At 46.1% G+C, this 17,982-nt stretch overlaps 1 protein-coding gene across 1 annotated transcript in view; it reads left to right on the top strand.

Annotated features, from left to right (window-relative positions):
- The window catches only part of LOC8024564 (zinc finger protein 143), a 78,231-nt gene that overhangs the window by 43,137 nt on the left and 17,112 nt on the right, over positions 1–17,982 (top strand). The window contains exon 10 of the mRNA XM_040499360.2: positions 7,614–7,808. Coding sequence (XP_040355294.1) covers positions 7,614–7,808 — 195 coding nt within the window. The remainder of the gene's footprint in view (positions 1–7,613; positions 7,809–17,982) is intronic.

Raw genomic sequence — 17,982 nt, 5'->3', positions numbered from 1 at the left:
TGCCGCGACGTTTTTCGCGGCCTCGGAGATGCAGGAGCGAGCCGACATTAAAAAAGATACGTTTGAACTACGAGTGTCAGCAAGAGCCACGTAAATACCTGTTCACACTCGGAGCGGACGCGCGCGTTTGATGGAAGTGCTGTATTCGCGCTGTTGGTAAGCGCTTCGGAACCGATCTTTTACGATTCAACTCGATACTGACGCGACACTCGGCAAAGAAAGGTTGGACCGGCATTGCACGTATACCTCCAGTAAAGATGTTCTTTCTTGGAGATTGCGCCGGGACCCGACAACGGAGGCAGCTGATGGTCGCTGACGGAACAATAAACCAGACAGGACTCCGCGGATAGGAGGAATAAAAAAAACACGTCTATTTACAAGCCAAACTGGTTTCCGAATGTCACAAAAAGGTCCCACAACGTGCTGTCCTCGTCGTCCTCTCTTCTCAAAAAATGTTCTCTGCCCCAGCTCGCGCGAGCGTCGCCAGTTCACCCACACACCGGGGCACACGTGCAAACGCAAACACGCCAAGAAAAGAGCCTGTTCCCGCGTCCTTTCACGGTGATGGCGGGCCGATTCTCACACCTCCCACGAACTGTTATAGCTCGACAGTGACGTGCAGTCTGTCAGAATAAAAATGGCATACCAATAACAAAGTGTACAATACCGTGTTACGAAGGTAATCCATACAGCGTTTATTTCAGCTCTATATCACAGAAAACAAGAAGATAGAATCGACGAGAGTCCCTTTTCGACGAGTGTTCGTCAACACTGCCTCGGAAAACAAGGGGAAGAGATTGACCTCACCTCTTAATCTAAAATTGAGGTCAACGATCAAACTATAATACGGGAAGGGTCCACAAGGGTAGTGCGGGCATATTCCATTCAGCATGCCAGCCGGTCGTAGGCAGACGGTCTTGTGACGAAGCAACGCTGCGCCGAGTCGGAGTGCCTGCTAGGCCTATATTCTGAGCAGCTCGCTTCGTTGGAGTCGGTAGATTCGTGGCCAGCGTTATTGTTCGTCGTGATCTGTTTTAATTACTTTTTTCTTGCTGCTTGAAGTCGGCACGCGCGAGAAGAACACATAGAAAAATAAACGTTCAGTTAGTCAGAGTTTTGAGAGGAAGGAAATCAAAGGAAAAAAACGTTCGACGGCCGTTGTGACCCAAGTAACTGAACGCGGACCTGCCCTACTGCGCACGCGCAGTAGTTGCTTCGTTTACCACACGGTAGATGGCGCTTGGCTCTCAGCATTATCAAATTTGGCAATTTTCGCCACACATCTCTAATTATACTACAAAATGTGGATCTGAATATTATTTAACAAAACTTTTAGGAAACATTTGCCGGCTATTTATTGTTTATGATCGCGGTGCTGGTGAGGTAGGCTCTAACCCAATAGGCGACGTGGATTCGGCTGACGTGCCCCGTTTCCGCGGATGCATCGTAGTGAAGAGGCGAAGGGAAGAAGGCTCAAAAGAGTCCAGTTTTCTTTTAAAAGTTCTATAGCAAATAATTTTTTTTGGCTCCCTATTTTTGTGTTTTTGTGTTTCTTTTCACACCTTTTACGACGTGCGGTGGATGAAATTCGATTTTAAAATCATTTCATGGTCCCTTTAAACGTGCCTGCTCCATGCACGAAAAACCTTTCTAATAATTTTAGTCAGGCTAGGATTGTTGTAGGGGTCGCCACCCTGATGTTGTTTTTGAGGTGACCAAGAGATGGTGCCAGGTGCGCATCGAGAAGATGTAGATAAGCGCATGCCGTGAGACACGCAGGGATTTTTTTGCAACTTCACGCTCGGGTTATGAAGGTTGTGGGTTTGTCATGGCACCTTCGTCTGCTTCGTCTTCCTGGCTGCCGCGTCGCGCCCAGAGCACTCAAGCTCTGAACAGAGTTTTCGTTGTGAAGCCGTCAAAGCTCGCATAAATCGTCGTCGTCGTGATTGCGTCATGCACCACACAGTAATGTGATTGCTGCGCCAATTGCGCCAAACTGCGCCAAGGGACTAACCCTGCTACATCCAGCTACATTTCACCAAAATATAGGTAATCTGCGCCAAACCTGCGCCAAAAAGTCAATTTCGGTCGCCTTTCAAAACCGAAACTAAACTGAGTACCGAAATTGAGAATGCGTGTGTTATGTGGCGTAAACGACCGCCCGACACAAAGTACCCTACATCAATTGTGCATCCCTTCTTGCATGGTTTTCTTGCAGTCTCGCGTTTCGCGCTCTCGTCGTCTCGTGGCTTTCGTTTCGCATATTTCTTTTTTTTTAAATATTTTCAACTTCGGACCGTCCGCAATGTCTGCGGACGCTCCGACGCCAGCGTGCCGGGTACCAGCCACGTCGTCATGCTGTGAAACGAAACAAAATTTTTGCGACGCGGGAGTTACTTTGTGAGCTGAAGCACTCGCTCCTAAAAGCAACGGCCGTGGGAAAACTATATTTGGTCGCTGCCTTCCAGTCACCGTGGTCGCGCGACGTCGGGTGTTGTCATCCCCACGTAGCTACAGATATGGCGCTTTCTAAAATTAAACCATGTATCGCCGCATGTTCATCAACATTCCTGTTCTTGTTTAAATCATACGTTACTACAGAAATCCCTCTTTGACTTAAAGACTGCTGTGTCGAAGTATTGATTACCTAAATTTCTCTCAGTGGGCTTTATCTCGAGGGACCCCGTTACGTGAAAAATCTGCCGGAGAAGAAAGTTGGTGAAGAGAAGTAAGCTAAAGCAAAGAGGGCAGTGTCTGGACGTTGAACCCGCACAGCGCGCTTGTTGCTCCCGGCTTCAGCCGTTGCACAAAGCGTTCCAACAACTTTTTGTCCTTGGCTCGCGATGTCTTGCATAGATGCGCTCAGGTTCTTTTTTGTGTGTGTTTAGCTTGTACCTTGTTTGCCAGCCTGGCATGCACGCGCCGCCGGACTGTTTTTGTCGTATGCTCGACAATTACATTTTCCGTACAATTTTGGCAATCAGTTGGCGACGAAGCGGAATGGCATGGTTCAGGTTTCGATCGAACAGCCGTTGTCTCAGCTTGCGCGTCGAAGCACGCGCAACTGCAAGCCTGCCGAAGTTGCCCTTACGTGCATGCAAACATGGTTTCACGAAAGAAACACCAGCCGGGACGCTTGCAGTCCATTGTTTTATGTTTGCTTACTTTGACGAAAATCTTGCACGTTGGGAACCAGTAAAACGGTGGCAAGCGGTTTTTCGGAATTGCTCGGCAATGCCTACAGCACTGTACACCTGTGAGATGTCTCAGCAGTAAAAACACAAGCAGCGAGTTCCGTCACAACACGTCGCATCTGTACACAACACAACATGAAGTGTTCTTCGTTTATACAGCAATTAAAACGAGTATTTTTATTTTTCTAAAAATATCTGCTCCAAAAGCCACTGTTGCTGCTCCGAAGCACTGTCTTGGCTGCTCCAAAAGCCACTTTTGCTGCTCCAAAACACTGTTTTGGTTGCTCCAAAGGCCAGATTTGCTGCTCCAAAATACTGTTTTGGCTGCTCCATAAGGTGCTCCAAAATGGCTTTGGCCAATCACATCACTGACCACGCACCCGTTTTAAAAAGTGCTATTGAATCAAAGGCGTCGCATGTCATCGTTATGTTTGCTTTGTTTTGTCACGAATTATGTCTTCTGATGCCCTTGAAATCCTCCAAAAGCTCTTAAATTTTGCATCAAGCATTTCTGTACAAACCTTGTGCGAGGAACATTACACGATGTTAAGGTGATACGTAAAGTTTATGTATAAAGTTCCAGCCCCGGTGGGGCTCGAGCCTGCATCCGCGCAGTGGCAGTTTGAAACCGTAGCCACTAAGCTGCGTAGCAGGGGTGGTCTGGAAGGACGGGGCTCCTGACAAAACGTGCCGGCGAGAGCGGTGCTACGTCGTATCGTCTGACCGCTCGCCTCGGTGACGTTGCGCGTCACATTGCATCATGCATCGCACGCTCTGTATCGCATCGCACGCATAGTGCATGTGCGGCGCACTCGTTCACTTGGTCGTACCCTAATTTCTACAATGCACCATTGAAAAAACTAGCACAAATCAGATAGTGTGTGTGGTTTGTGACAGTGCCCCACGCGTGTGTGTGGCACACATTCCGTGCTCCCTGGTATTTATGAACATAGTCAAACAAACAAAAAAAGAACCACTTTTTCTTTACAATGTTTTTGAAGGTTAACATTTGACCTGAGAGGTGCTGATAGACTCCACTGGCAACACTGAAAATGTGATGTCAGATGATGTATTATGGGGACAGGATAGGTTGTTCCCGACGGTTTACAAGTTTTACAGTGTTAAATTAATGCTGGGGAAGCTCACACCAGCGAAACGACAAGAGGCACGCAAAATACCGTTATATAGACAGCCTGCTCAACTTGCAAGTTATACGATGGGTGACATAACCCGACTAGAGTTGCCGAAAATTTTGAGTTTAGGTTTTGGCATCAACTTTAGTCGACATTTTCTTAATAGGTATTTTGAATGTAGAAGTAATAAATAGCATGCTGGAAAGAGGGTATTTTAAACATGTGTCAAGTTTGGGTAAGTCAAAAAATTACACAAAATCCCTTAACGACAGAGCTGTGAGCTTTTTGTTTAGCGCAGGAAATGCGTGGGCGGCTGCGGTTTAACGTAGGTTTAAGAACCGGTTTGTGGACCATTTTGCTCTCGGTGAAACTGGAAACCAAACGAATATTTCACACATATCACCGAGCCACAACCGAACCGGACAAAATGTAGAGCTACCTAACCCGAACCTGAACCAACCCGGTTCAGTACCCCGATAAAGACCCAGATAGTCACAGCGTGTAACTCGCGGTATGCTTCTTGGTCCTTGGGTAATGAACCTTTTTACAGCGGAGCTGTTAAGGTCTAGTTTCCCCAGGATTCTGTCCCCCGTAAAGAAATGTCGACACAAAACTTGACACCTGCCACCATCTATGAGCGCCGGCGGCAACCGTTGTCTGGTTGCCGCCGTCACTCATAGATGGCGGCCGCCTTTCCAGCCTTTCCACTCTGGTTTTCACCAGAGAGGAAAGGCTGAATTTCTCTAGACGTCATCCTAGAAGTCGTCCTTGAGGTCGTCCTAGACGTCTTCCTTGAGGTCATCTTTGAGGTCGTCCTCGAGGTTGTCCTCGAGGTCGTCCTAGAAGTCATCCTTGAGTTCGTCCTAGACGTCGTCCTCAAGGTCGTCCTTGAGGTCGTCATAGAAGTCGTCCTTGAGGTCGTCCTAGGTGTTGTCTTCGAGGTCGTCCTAGAAGTCTTCCTAGAAGTCTTCCTTGAGGTCGTCCTAAACGCCTTCCCTGAGGTCGTCTTGGGCATCGTCCTTGAGGTTGTCCTAGACGTCGCCTAGGTGTCGTCCTCGAGGTCGTCTGAGAGGTCGTCCTAGACGTCCTAGGCGTCGTCCTCGAGGTCGTCCAAGAAGTCATCCTTGAGGTCGTCCCACCATAGTACAGCTTTGCTGGTCTTTCTTCTTCATCAGTGTGGAAAGGCTGAAAGTTTTCGTAGTAAGCCTTTGGTGCGTGCGTACGCCCTCTTCCCCGACCGTTTCTTCCCGCTGTCACCATTTTTGAAGCACGCTGCCGTGCACGACCAAGGTTGTCAGCACCTATCGTCGCTCATATTAAATCTTTTCAAACATTTTTTTTTTTTTTTTTTTTTGTGTGTGGGGTGTGTTGTGAAAATTAGTACAACAGCACAATGCCATTGTGTTCTCACAGGCTGAGGCACAATGACGTGCCCTTTGTTTGTAGTTCGCTGAGAATCTGCCAGATGGCGCTCGACAGTAGACCAAAAGGTCTACTGTCGAGCCCGGTTATATAACACTGATGTATTTCGGATTATTGTTTATATCGAACAGTCCAAACATCCCCTTGAAAATCACATGTAATAGTATAGGAGCGTTGTCTTTTTGTATCCAACTCCGATGGCGAGGGCACTCGATATAGCAAACAGCGAACGAAGCCCGGCCACCCGTTGCTTTTCCCGTTATCCGATTGCGCCGGTGGTGAGCACTTCGCTTGCGTTGCTTGGCTGGCATACTGCCAAGCCAGCATACACGCCGGGCAGTGAAAGAGCAGTCGGACAAGAAGAAAGACAATGAACCTTAAAAAAAAAACAAAAAAAACTGGAGCATGGCAAAAGCAAGGGAAAGGGCATGCGTGCTTGTAGAGAGGGTAGGGAGTACCCCCCGTCGGAACAGGAACAATAGTCTGCGCCCTTTCCCCGTACACTGCTGATGCTGCGTGACTCTCTAACCCCAATATAAAATAAGCAAAAAAGAAAAAACAACAAAAGTTTTTGGCAAGTCGAGCGTGTGGACAACAACGGCTGTGCCATCCACTTTGAACTCCTTATCTTTGTTTAACCTTTTTCTTTTGCCGTTATTGCATTGCCCGTTTTTTTTTTTTTGCCTTTCTTTTTTTGCTGCTTGAATTTAGCGAGCTTTCTTTTTTGAATAAAGATATTTTTTTATGAGTCTTGCTTTTCCGTTTGTCGTTCATATTTTTTATTATTATTTTCGTGTCTTGTTGCTTATGCTGGTGGAAGTCCTGGCCAGGCGCGCTTGTAAGTGCAGCAATGTTTGCGGTCTCTGCCAACTACACTCTACTTTATTTGGCGGCTCTTGGATGTTCTATTTGGTAAGCTCCCGTTTGTCGCAACCTTCGGTATTAGCAGAGACGCCAGGAAATATCAACTCGAGCTTAATTTAACATATTTTTGTATATCAAATCATTGATATATATCGAACCACTTTACCAGGGTGTCTAGCGACCAGGAAAACCGGCAATTGTCAGGGAAATTTCAATTACCAGGAAAAATCAGGGAATTCTCAGAAATATTGTAAAAAGGCGAGCCCAGTCAGGGAAAACGAGCCGGAAACGCCATCGAGTGCCCTGAGCAAAGACTTGGGGATTTGGGGGCAGAAAATTAGACAATAAATTCTGCTTATAGCGGAACGCGAGCTCTCCTCACCTGATGTAGAGTGGGCTACCCGATGCAAAGGGAACAGCCGACACATTCAATCCAAGCCTTGGACTGGATTGGATTGAGGGCACGACTTTGGGCAAGATCCAGTTAGATCTACTAGATTCAGTAACAAATGAGAAAGGCCGCAGACCCCAGTCCAAGCATTAAGCCGAAAGTATTTGAAAGTGTGCATCTGGTGGCCATGCTGCCATTTGGTTATTGACGTGTGTGGTTGAGCGTCGGGTTTTCATTGTGTTCCCGGAAGTGGCCTCTTCACTGACGATGTCGGTGGCAAGGAAGTGCTCGTTTAATCCGGACTGGACGAACCCGAATAATTCAGAATATGCAAGTGGGATTGGGCTCAATGGCTTATGTTGTAATGCTCCGATATATTTAACTACCTCTATAGTGGTCAGGGAATTTTACCTAAAATTGCCGGGTAAAAACCTGGACAAGTCGGGGAATTTCAAAATAATAATTTGCTAGACACCTTGTTTACGAACCCCTTTGAATTCAATATATCTGGGTTCGACTGTATTGTGAAACGCTGCGACAGCTATTGAAGAAGGTGAGCCATTTTGAGAACACCGAGAGTGACCCTTTGGACGTTCTGGCCTCTTTCAGGTGAAAAGCCGTACGTGTGCCTGGTGTCGTCGTGCGGCAAGCGGTTCACGGAGTACTCGTCGCTGTACAAGCACCACGTGGTGCACACACACAGCAAGCCCTACCTGTGCAGCCTGTGCGGCAAGAACTACCGGCAGACCTCCACCCTGGCCATGCACAAGCGCACCTCCCACGGGATCCTCATGCACGACCCACGTGAGCAACAGTCCACAACACCTATAAAGGGCCAACGAAGAAGTTTGCACAACAATTAGGAAAAAAGAGTAGGAACACTCTACACAAACAGGAACGTGTTCCTTTTTTTTACCAGAAATCTAAGCGCCTCGAGTGTGTTTTTTTTTGGGGGGGGGGGGGGGGGGGCAGCAGCTTATTAGAGGATAAATCCTGCTATATTTAGCCCAAGTGTGAGGAACTTGCATCGACATTGCACCAAAACTTAGATTTCACCTTAATAATACTAAAAATATGATGAATCTGGCCCCACTACACGTCCGGATTGTAGGCTTGCGCAAATTTTTAAAACTTTTTATTTTAGCCACAAATAACACACTCTCCTCAGTGTCAAAAACGGGCAGTACACGGAATTTTCGCAATATCTCCCATGTTCCTAGTCTGCTCTGTCATGCAAGTCAGCTTTGTTGAGCGTGCTTCTCACCGCTCTCTTGTGTACTGCAGCTAAGCTGCAACCGCAAAGTAAGCATTCGCAATGTTGTTTATCTTGTTTCGCCGCAGTTCATAAGAGTGCCAAAGGGAAATTCCCAGAGTGGGACGTTAAAGGGGTCATGAAACAATACCGGGTTGGAATGTTCATGACTATGCGGAGGCATACTAGTCCTAGTCTGGCTCAAGTATACTCTCACAGACCACCACTGATTCAGAAGCTTCTAGATTGCGGTGAAATTGCGAGGAAAATAGGGGACTGTTTCTTTGAGTCTTGCCTTCGCAAAGCTTGATGTCATAATTGTGGGGTCGAAACCACCCGCCTGACAACAGTCGGGGCCTTTCATGAATGGAACACAGGAACTGTGTGAACACTCAACTTCGGCTCGTAACAACCACTGCCTCGGCGGACACTCGGGTTGTGATTCGTGTCCAACCACTGCAGTGATGAGAATAGCCAAACTCTAACAATGCCTGGAGCTCAGCACATGTTTTCTATTTTGTTGACCCCTGCACGTGGCTATGATTAACATTGGTGGCATAGGATAGGCACCAGGCCACGTGGCCGCTTGTTCTGGCTCCGAGTTAAAGGGGAAGAACGACGCTAATATTTTTCGAATTTATTTGCTGACTGCTATTGCCTAGGAGGAAAGAACTGACTGCATTTCCAAGTGGTGAATGATGTTGATTGGGGCGAACCTCTGGTGGTGCTTGTCTGCGTAGACGCTGAGCCGCAGCATGCCGAGCTTTTCGTTCGTTTTATACGGTTATATACGGATCTGAGCATTTGACCGCAGCGCCCTCTCGTCTATAAACGTTGAGCCAATGCATGCAAAGTTTAAGAGGGGGCGCACCTCAGAGCCCCATAGAGAATACATGAGGTTTTTCACCGAATTAAAAAAATTCTCACATAATAACGGCTGCGCGGATCTTCTTGAAAATTTCGGCTTTAAAGACATTGAGTCATTATCGAGACACTAATCGCAACAAATGTTTCATCATAAATTTAATTATATTCTTTAAAAAATCATGAAAATGGTCAAAATCGGCTAATTCGGCACTCTTGCGTTCGGAGCGAATTTACAAACTTATCTAAATTCAAACATAAGAACTATTGCGCTTACTGTCTTCTAAATTTATTACGGAATCGAATATTATTCAAATTATTCATGTAAGTCGTTTTGTTCCGTAACTACAGCAAATATAAAGAACCAAGGTGTCGGTGCTTGTTTTCGTCGTTTTTAAGGTACCTCTCTCTCCCGTGCGGTGGCGCTCGCTGTCCACGAAATGCGAAATCGTCCGTTCGGAGATCGGCCGGATCGGCACTGTGCGAGGTGTTCTTCCGCGGCCGTATTCCGCGCCCGTATCCTGTTTCATTCTGCACGCCGAGGCGTCAGTGTGCGTGTCTTGCTTTCCTGGTTCTCGCTGGGTAGGTCTCCCTGTTTTCGCAAGTGGCAAATTCACCTTGGAGCTATGGGTCGAAGACAACCGTCCTGTGGCAAGCGGACCGCGAGGTGTTCCACAACCTCGCGGTCCGTCAACGCGTTGTGCTTGTTTCTACTTTTTTTTTCTTTTAAAAACGGGCTTTTTTTTTTTTTTTGACGCAAAGTTTTATTTTATCGTTATCCTTCACACAAACGTCCTTCGGCCTTGGGGTCGTGGAAATCGGGGATGAAGCGTGCACAGAGTAGATAGTTGTTTGCCTCCTTTTTATTTTTCACGGACGTCCTGTAACCTCCGTACGGTTCGTGGTCACCGCAATCTAACGCGGGGAAAAACGGGTCGCCTGCTCTGTAGTCAGGGTATTCCTAGGGGAGGGTGATAACTCGCTGTTCTTCTGGAAATTCACATATCACCCAAAAAGGTGACATGGGTAATGATTACGGTATATTTTTTCCGGTGTTTATTTTTGAGCGAAAATCGGTGCATGTTTTTCGGTGCTTATTTTTTAATCACCAGTGTATTATGGGTTGAACGTCTTGTGATGACGCTAAAAAGCATTGATAACCAAAGAAAAATGCGATTGGACAAGAACATTTCAAATTTCCAATTCTATTCACATATCCATTACGCTCTTCTCGTGGGAGCATCTATCCTGACGAAAAATGCCTAAGTCATTGAGCTGTGAACGCATACTCAGTGTACAATCTTTCGGCCTAGAGAGGTATTGCGCACGCTCGAACGCGCTTCACAGCCCAGTAGACGAAGTTGGTGGCACCCAGAAGGCGAGTTTTTGAATGGTCTGTAGTAGGCAAAAGAAACAAATAACAATCAACGCATATCAGCTCTTCAAGCGAAGAGGCGCGTTTCTGAGGTCAATGGTTCCGGACGGCACTAATGTTGTTGGCGTTGTCGTAAGATGACGTCAGTTCATACGAACTGACGTCATCTTACGTGATCACGTGACACAAACACGTCATCTTACATGATCTCGTTACACGAAATGACGTCATCTTACGTAATCACGCTGCACGAAATGACGCCATCTTACGTGACCACGTAACAAGTCATCTTGTAAGTCAACCTCTCCCCATAGCAGCGCGCTCCGCGCTTTCCGGGCCCGTGCAGTGCTGCAGTCGAAAGCAAGCTCCCTATGGCAAGCGAAAGCTTCTGAAGTCTCACATTGAGAATACTCGCAAGCGACCGTCTCTGGAAGCTTCGCACGTTGAGGTTTTTGTTGAGATCGAGCCATCGTGTTCCATTAACTATAGTTGAAGTTATCGTTCAATAAAGCCCTATAAAATATGAATGTAGTTGGTGTAGACATCAAGATCTAATCAAAAATGCGGTTTGACGTCGTTTAATTAACGTGTATATACAAGTGTAGAAAAAAATGAGTTATTTGTGCATAGATGTGTAAAGAAGTGTTTATTATTCGACATAGGACTTTGGGAGAAGGATGTGTTCAGATTTTTCTTCATGAGCGCAAATATACCTGACGCAATAAATAGTGACGATTTCATCGTCCCAGTGGTGAGCAGGTGATTTCTTGCTCGAAACAATGATGCCATTTCATAAACCAAGTTCTGTGACATATGCTTTTCCAATGTCTGGTCACTATTTTGTAAACCTTTCAGTCCAAACGAGTATACTTCTGTTTGTTTTTGTTAGCTTAGGAGGGGGTCACAGAGCCTATCTTTTTGTCTTCCTCTAGGACAGACGTACAGAGTTATACCGCAACACGCATCTGTGGAGCACACGAAGCTATCGCTCTCCTGTTGGCGGTACAGTAGCAGACGACACAACGCAGCTCCGTAGTCTATCGAGGGCACGGCTAGCCGCGGCCCGTAGCGCGACCGTTCAGACTAGGGAAATGGTTTTGAAGAACCGAGAAATGGTATTTTGTGTACAATAATCACATGTCGTTAGTATACTAGTATTCTACTTGCTAAGCCAAATAAATATTTGCAGCTTGTGAGAATATGTTTGCGTGACGATTTACCGTTCACACTCCTGACGGATGTTAGCGAATCCTTCATGTTCGTGGCTCGCAGTTATCGGTACCCCCTCGGAGTGACTTCACCATATATATTTTTTTCTTGCTTGCAGGACATCATAAAAATCACAAATACGCGAGAAAAAAAAAATCTTATGAGTACGCGTGATTTTGAGCTTCGCAGCATCTAAAGATGCCCGGTAAATGTCGTCCAGCTTGAGAAGAAACTAATCCTTTTTGTTGGAGTTTGATTATCGTATGCTGGCAGCTCGTCTCCGGTCTGTTTTGTCTATACTCCGTTTCACCGTAATTTGGCAACCCTCAGTCAGAGCTGCTGTGAGGGAATCACAGTCGCGGAGCAAAGCACGTGACAGCTGCTTTTAGGAGCAGTACTATGGCGCCTGCACCGCGTCTCCGACTGGTGTGTTTAGCGTCGTATGCTGGCCATACATCAAAAGTGGTCCCGAAGTGCAACAAATGACGGTACAGAAGACGGAGTGTCACGCTGTTGCATCTCGCGATCCTGGCACTTCATCGTAGAAATGCTGGCGAAAACCACGAGGGAACACGAGTGTCGCTGTCGTCATGGCGTCCCAATGAAAAGCAATTATACAATTTCAACGTTTTTGTAATTCGGTAATTTAAATTACTGTATACAATTTTTAAGAAAGTAAAGACATCATAACCAAATAGGAACTTCCGTGCTAAAACATGCAGTGCGAAGTGAAGACAACTACTATCTTTTTTTTTTTCTTGATGTCCACAAAAAAAAGGCTATGCAGCATCGATCCTACCGTTTTTTTGTTCCTTTTTCTTCTACTTTGAAACTTCGTCTTTTCCTGCCTCAGTCTCAGGCTAACATCAGAATGGTTGTTTTCTTGTTGTTTTTTTTCGCACATTATGTGATGTCCTCTAACACGAAAGTACCGAAGTAAAAGCGCTGTAGAGACGATATAAAAACAAAAATTTAAGTGAATCGAGCTTTGTAGTGGAACGGAAAAAAAATAAATAATTAACGACTTTTTACTGTAAACACTTCACTTCTAAGTAGAACTTCAAAAAAGTGACGGTTACGCGCTTTCATGCCCATTTCAACAAAGTTGGGAGAACGATGTATTGCATCTTGTGAATAGACATGTGGAGCAGCATGTTTATGTTAGAGGCATTGTGTGTAATCGCTGCGCAGTACCTGCCAAAAGAAGATATTATTTGGGCACAGTCTCATTCGTTTCCGTCTGTGTGTGCTACGAATACAGCAACTGTTTTCGTAGAAGAAGTGATGAGGAAATGGCGTGCCCTTGATGATACGATTGTGATTATGAAATAAAATTTTTAATCAGCCAATAATTGCAACCTGTCCGGTCGCCTGGAACCCCGACAACAACTATCGTTCTCTGGAAAGTTCATTCTAATATTTACACGTTTTGTGGAGTTCATCGAGCGAATAAGAATGTTCCAACAATGAGCTAAACCTACACGAGTTCCCGAATCCAACAACTTTTGAATTTTAGCGCCGTAGATAGTTCTGCGAACAGTGTATACTTCTGTGCAAATATTCGTCTAACAGTCTGCAACGTTGGAAAGCATCGGAATGATTCAGAATCACTGCGGAGTTGATACTCGGGAAGATAAGACGGGCACTTGGTAGAAACGGACCGCGGCATTTGAGACAGGGGCACAACCGGGGGACAAACGTGCTACAATCGCATACCCTTCCAAGGTCATCGCTTGGGCGACCGCGCGCGCGCCCAAGAAACCTTTCTTTTCTTCTTTTTAGGGGTGGTGGGGGGGGGGGGGGAGGGAGGGGAGGGGAGTGGTGTAGGCGCTGATTGTCTTCCTTCTTTGTGGTTTTTGACAAACGCACGAGACTGGCAGAACAAGCGCATGATTCATTTCTTTCGATGGAGGCATTCTGTCTGTGTATGCGAACATGATTTTTTCCCCTTTTAGTAGTTAGTTGTTCTTGCCTTGACTCGGGTCCCATTGGGTGCGTTGTGGTTGTATGCCCACTATTTTTTTTTTTTTTTTTTTAGTTTATGGTAGTTTTTGCGCTGATGGGGTATCAAGGTAGACAAAAAGAAAACAAAAATGAAATAGCGCCTCGACAAAAAAAAAAAAAAAGTTTTTGCAATCAGGAACGTTTTTAAATCGATTTTAGGAGCCTGCAGTGTTACCACAGGTGCAGGATTGAGAGCGTAACCCACGCACTTGAAGAGAAGGGGAAGCTCTCGTCTTATTGGAACTCTCTTTTATGGGTTTCCACGTCGCGATTTTCCTTCAAAATCAACTGTCATTTATTTCTCGCTCGTGGATTCCAAGTACTGGAAGCCACGACTCAAGCCACAATAGTTTTGCGAAATCAAGGTTTCGCTGAAATGGATAACTCTCACGTACAGTTCGACGCGCAATACCTTTGCCGTATTGACTCGCGAGAGATGCTCCAACACGACTGAGTATGGCGGTGCTCCAGACCTAACATCTAAATTTTGTTGCCTTACCTGTTACTATTTCGCGCCTATTTTGAGCCATATCAAAATGAAAGCGCATGATGAAATAAAAATGACACTCGTTTTCCGCTCGACGGAATTTTCACGCCAACTCGCTGTTTTTGCTGGTACCTTGAGCGTTTCCCAGCAATGCAAAGAGTTAAAAAAAAGCAAAAAAAAAAAAAACACGTACGATGGCATTTCTTGCACACTCATTACTTCTATAACACTGAGCCACCTCGTATCCTTTTGTTTTTCTTTCATGGTACTAATTTCTTTCTGTGCATTACGGCTGTTACGACGCTAAGTCTGTCAGCACCTTCGCATTTGAACTTAGGCTCAGATCAGGGACGAACCAGTTTAAATCAGGAAAATATAATTAACACTGTAGCAAAGTAAATCTATCATATCGATCGGAAATACGATTTGGCACATTCCATCTGAACACATATTGTGCACAGCGAATGCAATAGCGAGTCAGCGTGCAAAACGCCGCCACACTGAGCTACCATAACATCTCAACGATTTTTGCATAGCACCGAGCACGGAAAAGAGAAAACAGTTATTCATTCACATAAACGAAGCAAATTTATTTAAAGCCCGGACACTCCGTACGTCCAATCTAGCTAGGGTTATCAATAGACTCGACCATGTCATTTGTCGAAACAGATAAAAGACGTTGGCAAAAATGATTAGACTGAATAAGTGAATCTAACGCACGTATTTTACCAACCGACGGTCGCGCGCCTTCAATACCCTTTCCAATTGTCATTGCGCACCTTGGACACACTTTGGGGAGCAATGCATATTTACATCGCCGCCCGAGGTCTCCATTGAACGTGTAGTACTGACCCAAATAAAATGCTAACCTGACTCTCAATCGCTCAACGCAAAGGACGATTTCGAACAGGCGGTACTGTAGGTCACTTGAGATAAAACAAAAAAAGAAAAGAAAAACAAGCTATAGAAACGAGCGTCGTAAAAAAGGGGACCGGCATTTTTATTCCTACCTCCGAACAGAAACGAGCGCCACCCACTGCATCACACAGCGCAGAGGCCGTACTCGGCCACCGCGCGTACATACCAAGCGCGCGCGAGGGAGGGAGAAACTTCCTCCGCCGGGAGGACACGGCACATTTCAGGATCTATTTCACGCAGCGGATAACGCGGGCCTTTTCACACCTCGATGCTGGCGCCATCTAGAAGTTGCGCGTTCAACCACGTTTCGAGCCGCGCGCCATCTGGTGGCTGAAACGGACGAATAAATAGAGGTACCGCGCCCTCTTAATGCGATTATATACGCATTGGACCGTAGCACCCTCTCCTGTATAGACGTTGAGCGGCTACATGCAACGTTTCATCCATGACATCCCCAGCTCTTGAGTTACTACCTCATCTCAGAGCCCCCTACACGTCCCGCAGTCGTGGCCGAGTGGTTAAGGCGATGGACGAGAAATCCATTGGGGTCTCCCCACACAGGTTTGAACCCTGTCGACTGCGCAAACATTTTCTTTTTTTTTGCTTTACACAAGTACGTGAGCTTACGAGCACGAGCACCAGCGAGATCGATGTGAGCATGGACGGGCAAGGCTAGACCCTAGGGAGCTTCGCCCCTAAAACTAAAACAACTTCACTTAGTTACTAATGTTAGAGAGTGATTCTAAGTAGTACATAGCGTAATTAAAGAAATTGTTTCATGGCTCCTTTAAACTCGCAAGCTTCGGGTACATTAACAAAAGGGAATTTTGTGAGTGTGTCAGGTTCTTTAGGGTAAAAAAAAAGGAAACTGAGAGGTCCTTCTGATTTTTGATATCAAAGAAATATATTTGTACCCAGTTGTTCTATTTTCCGGATCCACGTAAAAAAAGGGAAACTTAATAGCAAATGAATAAAAGAAAAGGCGTACGTCCAAAGTTGGACTTGCCGAGCTTGGCACTGGTTTGGGCTGCTTTTAGGCGCCTTGACTTGGAAGCCCGTCTCGTTTGGCTCCAGCTGCCGGCGTACCGATGGTGACCAGTCAACCGGTTGTCGGGATGGCTTTGCCGGTTCGCTCTTGAGCCAGGCTTGCCGTTCAGAGTTGGCGGTGAGGACAGGTCGGCAGACTTCTGTGGGTGACAGCTTCGCCTGTGTATTCCAGAGCCAAGCTTTTCCGAATGTGTCCGCTTTCCGCCCTGAATCTCCTCTTTCTCTTCTACTCCTTTATCCCAATAGTCTCCTCCGATTTTCTTCCTCTTTTTGTCGCCGTATCGATGACATCATTACAGAGTGCTAATGTAACAGCTCTTAGTTGCAGTGAAAATTTCTCGAATGAAACTGCGGCTATTATTTAAAATAGACTGCTGTATTCTGGTGATATCCTTTTCCAATTCGTGATTTAGCGAGAGTGCTCGCAAGAAAATTTATACAACCTGCTCTGTAAGTTTATTTTTATTTGAACTCCATTGTTTAGTGGTTACCTTTGAATATGTTTTATCCGTTCAATGTACAGTCGATAGAATAAATTAAAACTAAGTTGCAAAGGTAGAAGGAAGCCTGGTAATAACTTTAACGACTTTGGCTGGATTGTTTTTAGAAGGCATGCTTATCGTTCACATGCCAATCTTTGTTATTATGACATTTTGCATACAATGTCATTGTTTTTCAAAAATTTAAAGGGATTGTCCGGTCGAAACCGGAAGTACTTAAGTTGTTGCGCTCGTTACATCGAGGGAGCCTTCATATAGACAAACGTCATTTTTATTTTGGTATATGATCTCCCGTTATTAATTAAACCTTTCATAAGTCTATGTACGAAACTGCACCCCAAATTTCGCCAGTGTCAATGGCTGACATCCGTAGGTGCTGCGTGACGTCACAAAACACAAAGGTTTGTCGGAGGAATTGGTCGACGGGTGTCTTGTATTTTGTTTCAAATTATATAGTCTCCTAGGCAGTACCCTACTGAAACACGGTTCTTTTAATGCAGTTCCCAAGCACGTGCAGAAAAAGTCCCGCCTTTTAGCAGGATATTACTCGCAGACAGCTATAAGCTTCGAGCAAACGTATGCCGTTTCGCGTAAACACAACTGCGACGGACGCCGATCGAACTAGGGGCGCTTGCAAAGCAAAGGATGCAGATTTCGCCTCTGAAGTGGCACAGCTAGGTACACGAAGCGGCATCTGGGCACATATTTCGGCGGATCTACTGGATCGGTGATGAGGCTGCGGGTCGTTCCCCCAGAGGCGATGTCCGCGGGCCGGAGGCAAACGGCGAACCGTTCAAATGCATGTCGTCACTTGACTTGGACGAGCTTGGTGAATCGTAGTCACGCTCCATTTTCACGCGCGGGTCAAACAGATATCGGGCTGCACGCGTGCTAAATACAACTTCTGATATCATTTCGAGATCGCCTAGCTGTTGGTTTCGGTTTCGCTGCATAATCAAGGTCTGTTCGATTCGGCCAGGAAGTTCTGGTAGCGGCAAAAGCCCCTCAAAGGGAATCTTTGCATTTCGACGATAGGTTGGCGGCATCAGGATGATTTTACGTCGGGAGTCGCTGGCGGCAGCGCGCGGTCGGTATACCGGTCACCCCGAAGAGGAAGGCCTGACGGTAGCGTCTTGTTATCGACCGTAACTTCGGCGTCAAGTTGAAGCGAGAATCGGCAAAAATGCCGATTCTCGGCGTTTTTCCCAGGCCCGTTAGTGGGCATCCACAGATACCAGCGGACAAAGCATGCAGTATTATGCTCAGCTACGGGGACATGCGAGTGTCAACGCACTAAATCCCAGACCTCTGAAATGTATCGG

This window comes from Ixodes scapularis, unplaced genomic scaffold (assembly GCF_016920785.2).
Source record: "Ixodes scapularis isolate PalLabHiFi unplaced genomic scaffold, ASM1692078v2 PGA_scaffold7__128_contigs__length_106722199, whole genome shotgun sequence".
Lineage (NCBI taxonomy): Eukaryota > Metazoa > Arthropoda > Arachnida > Ixodida > Ixodidae > Ixodes > Ixodes scapularis.
This window is presented reverse-complemented; position numbering and strand designations above follow the sequence as displayed.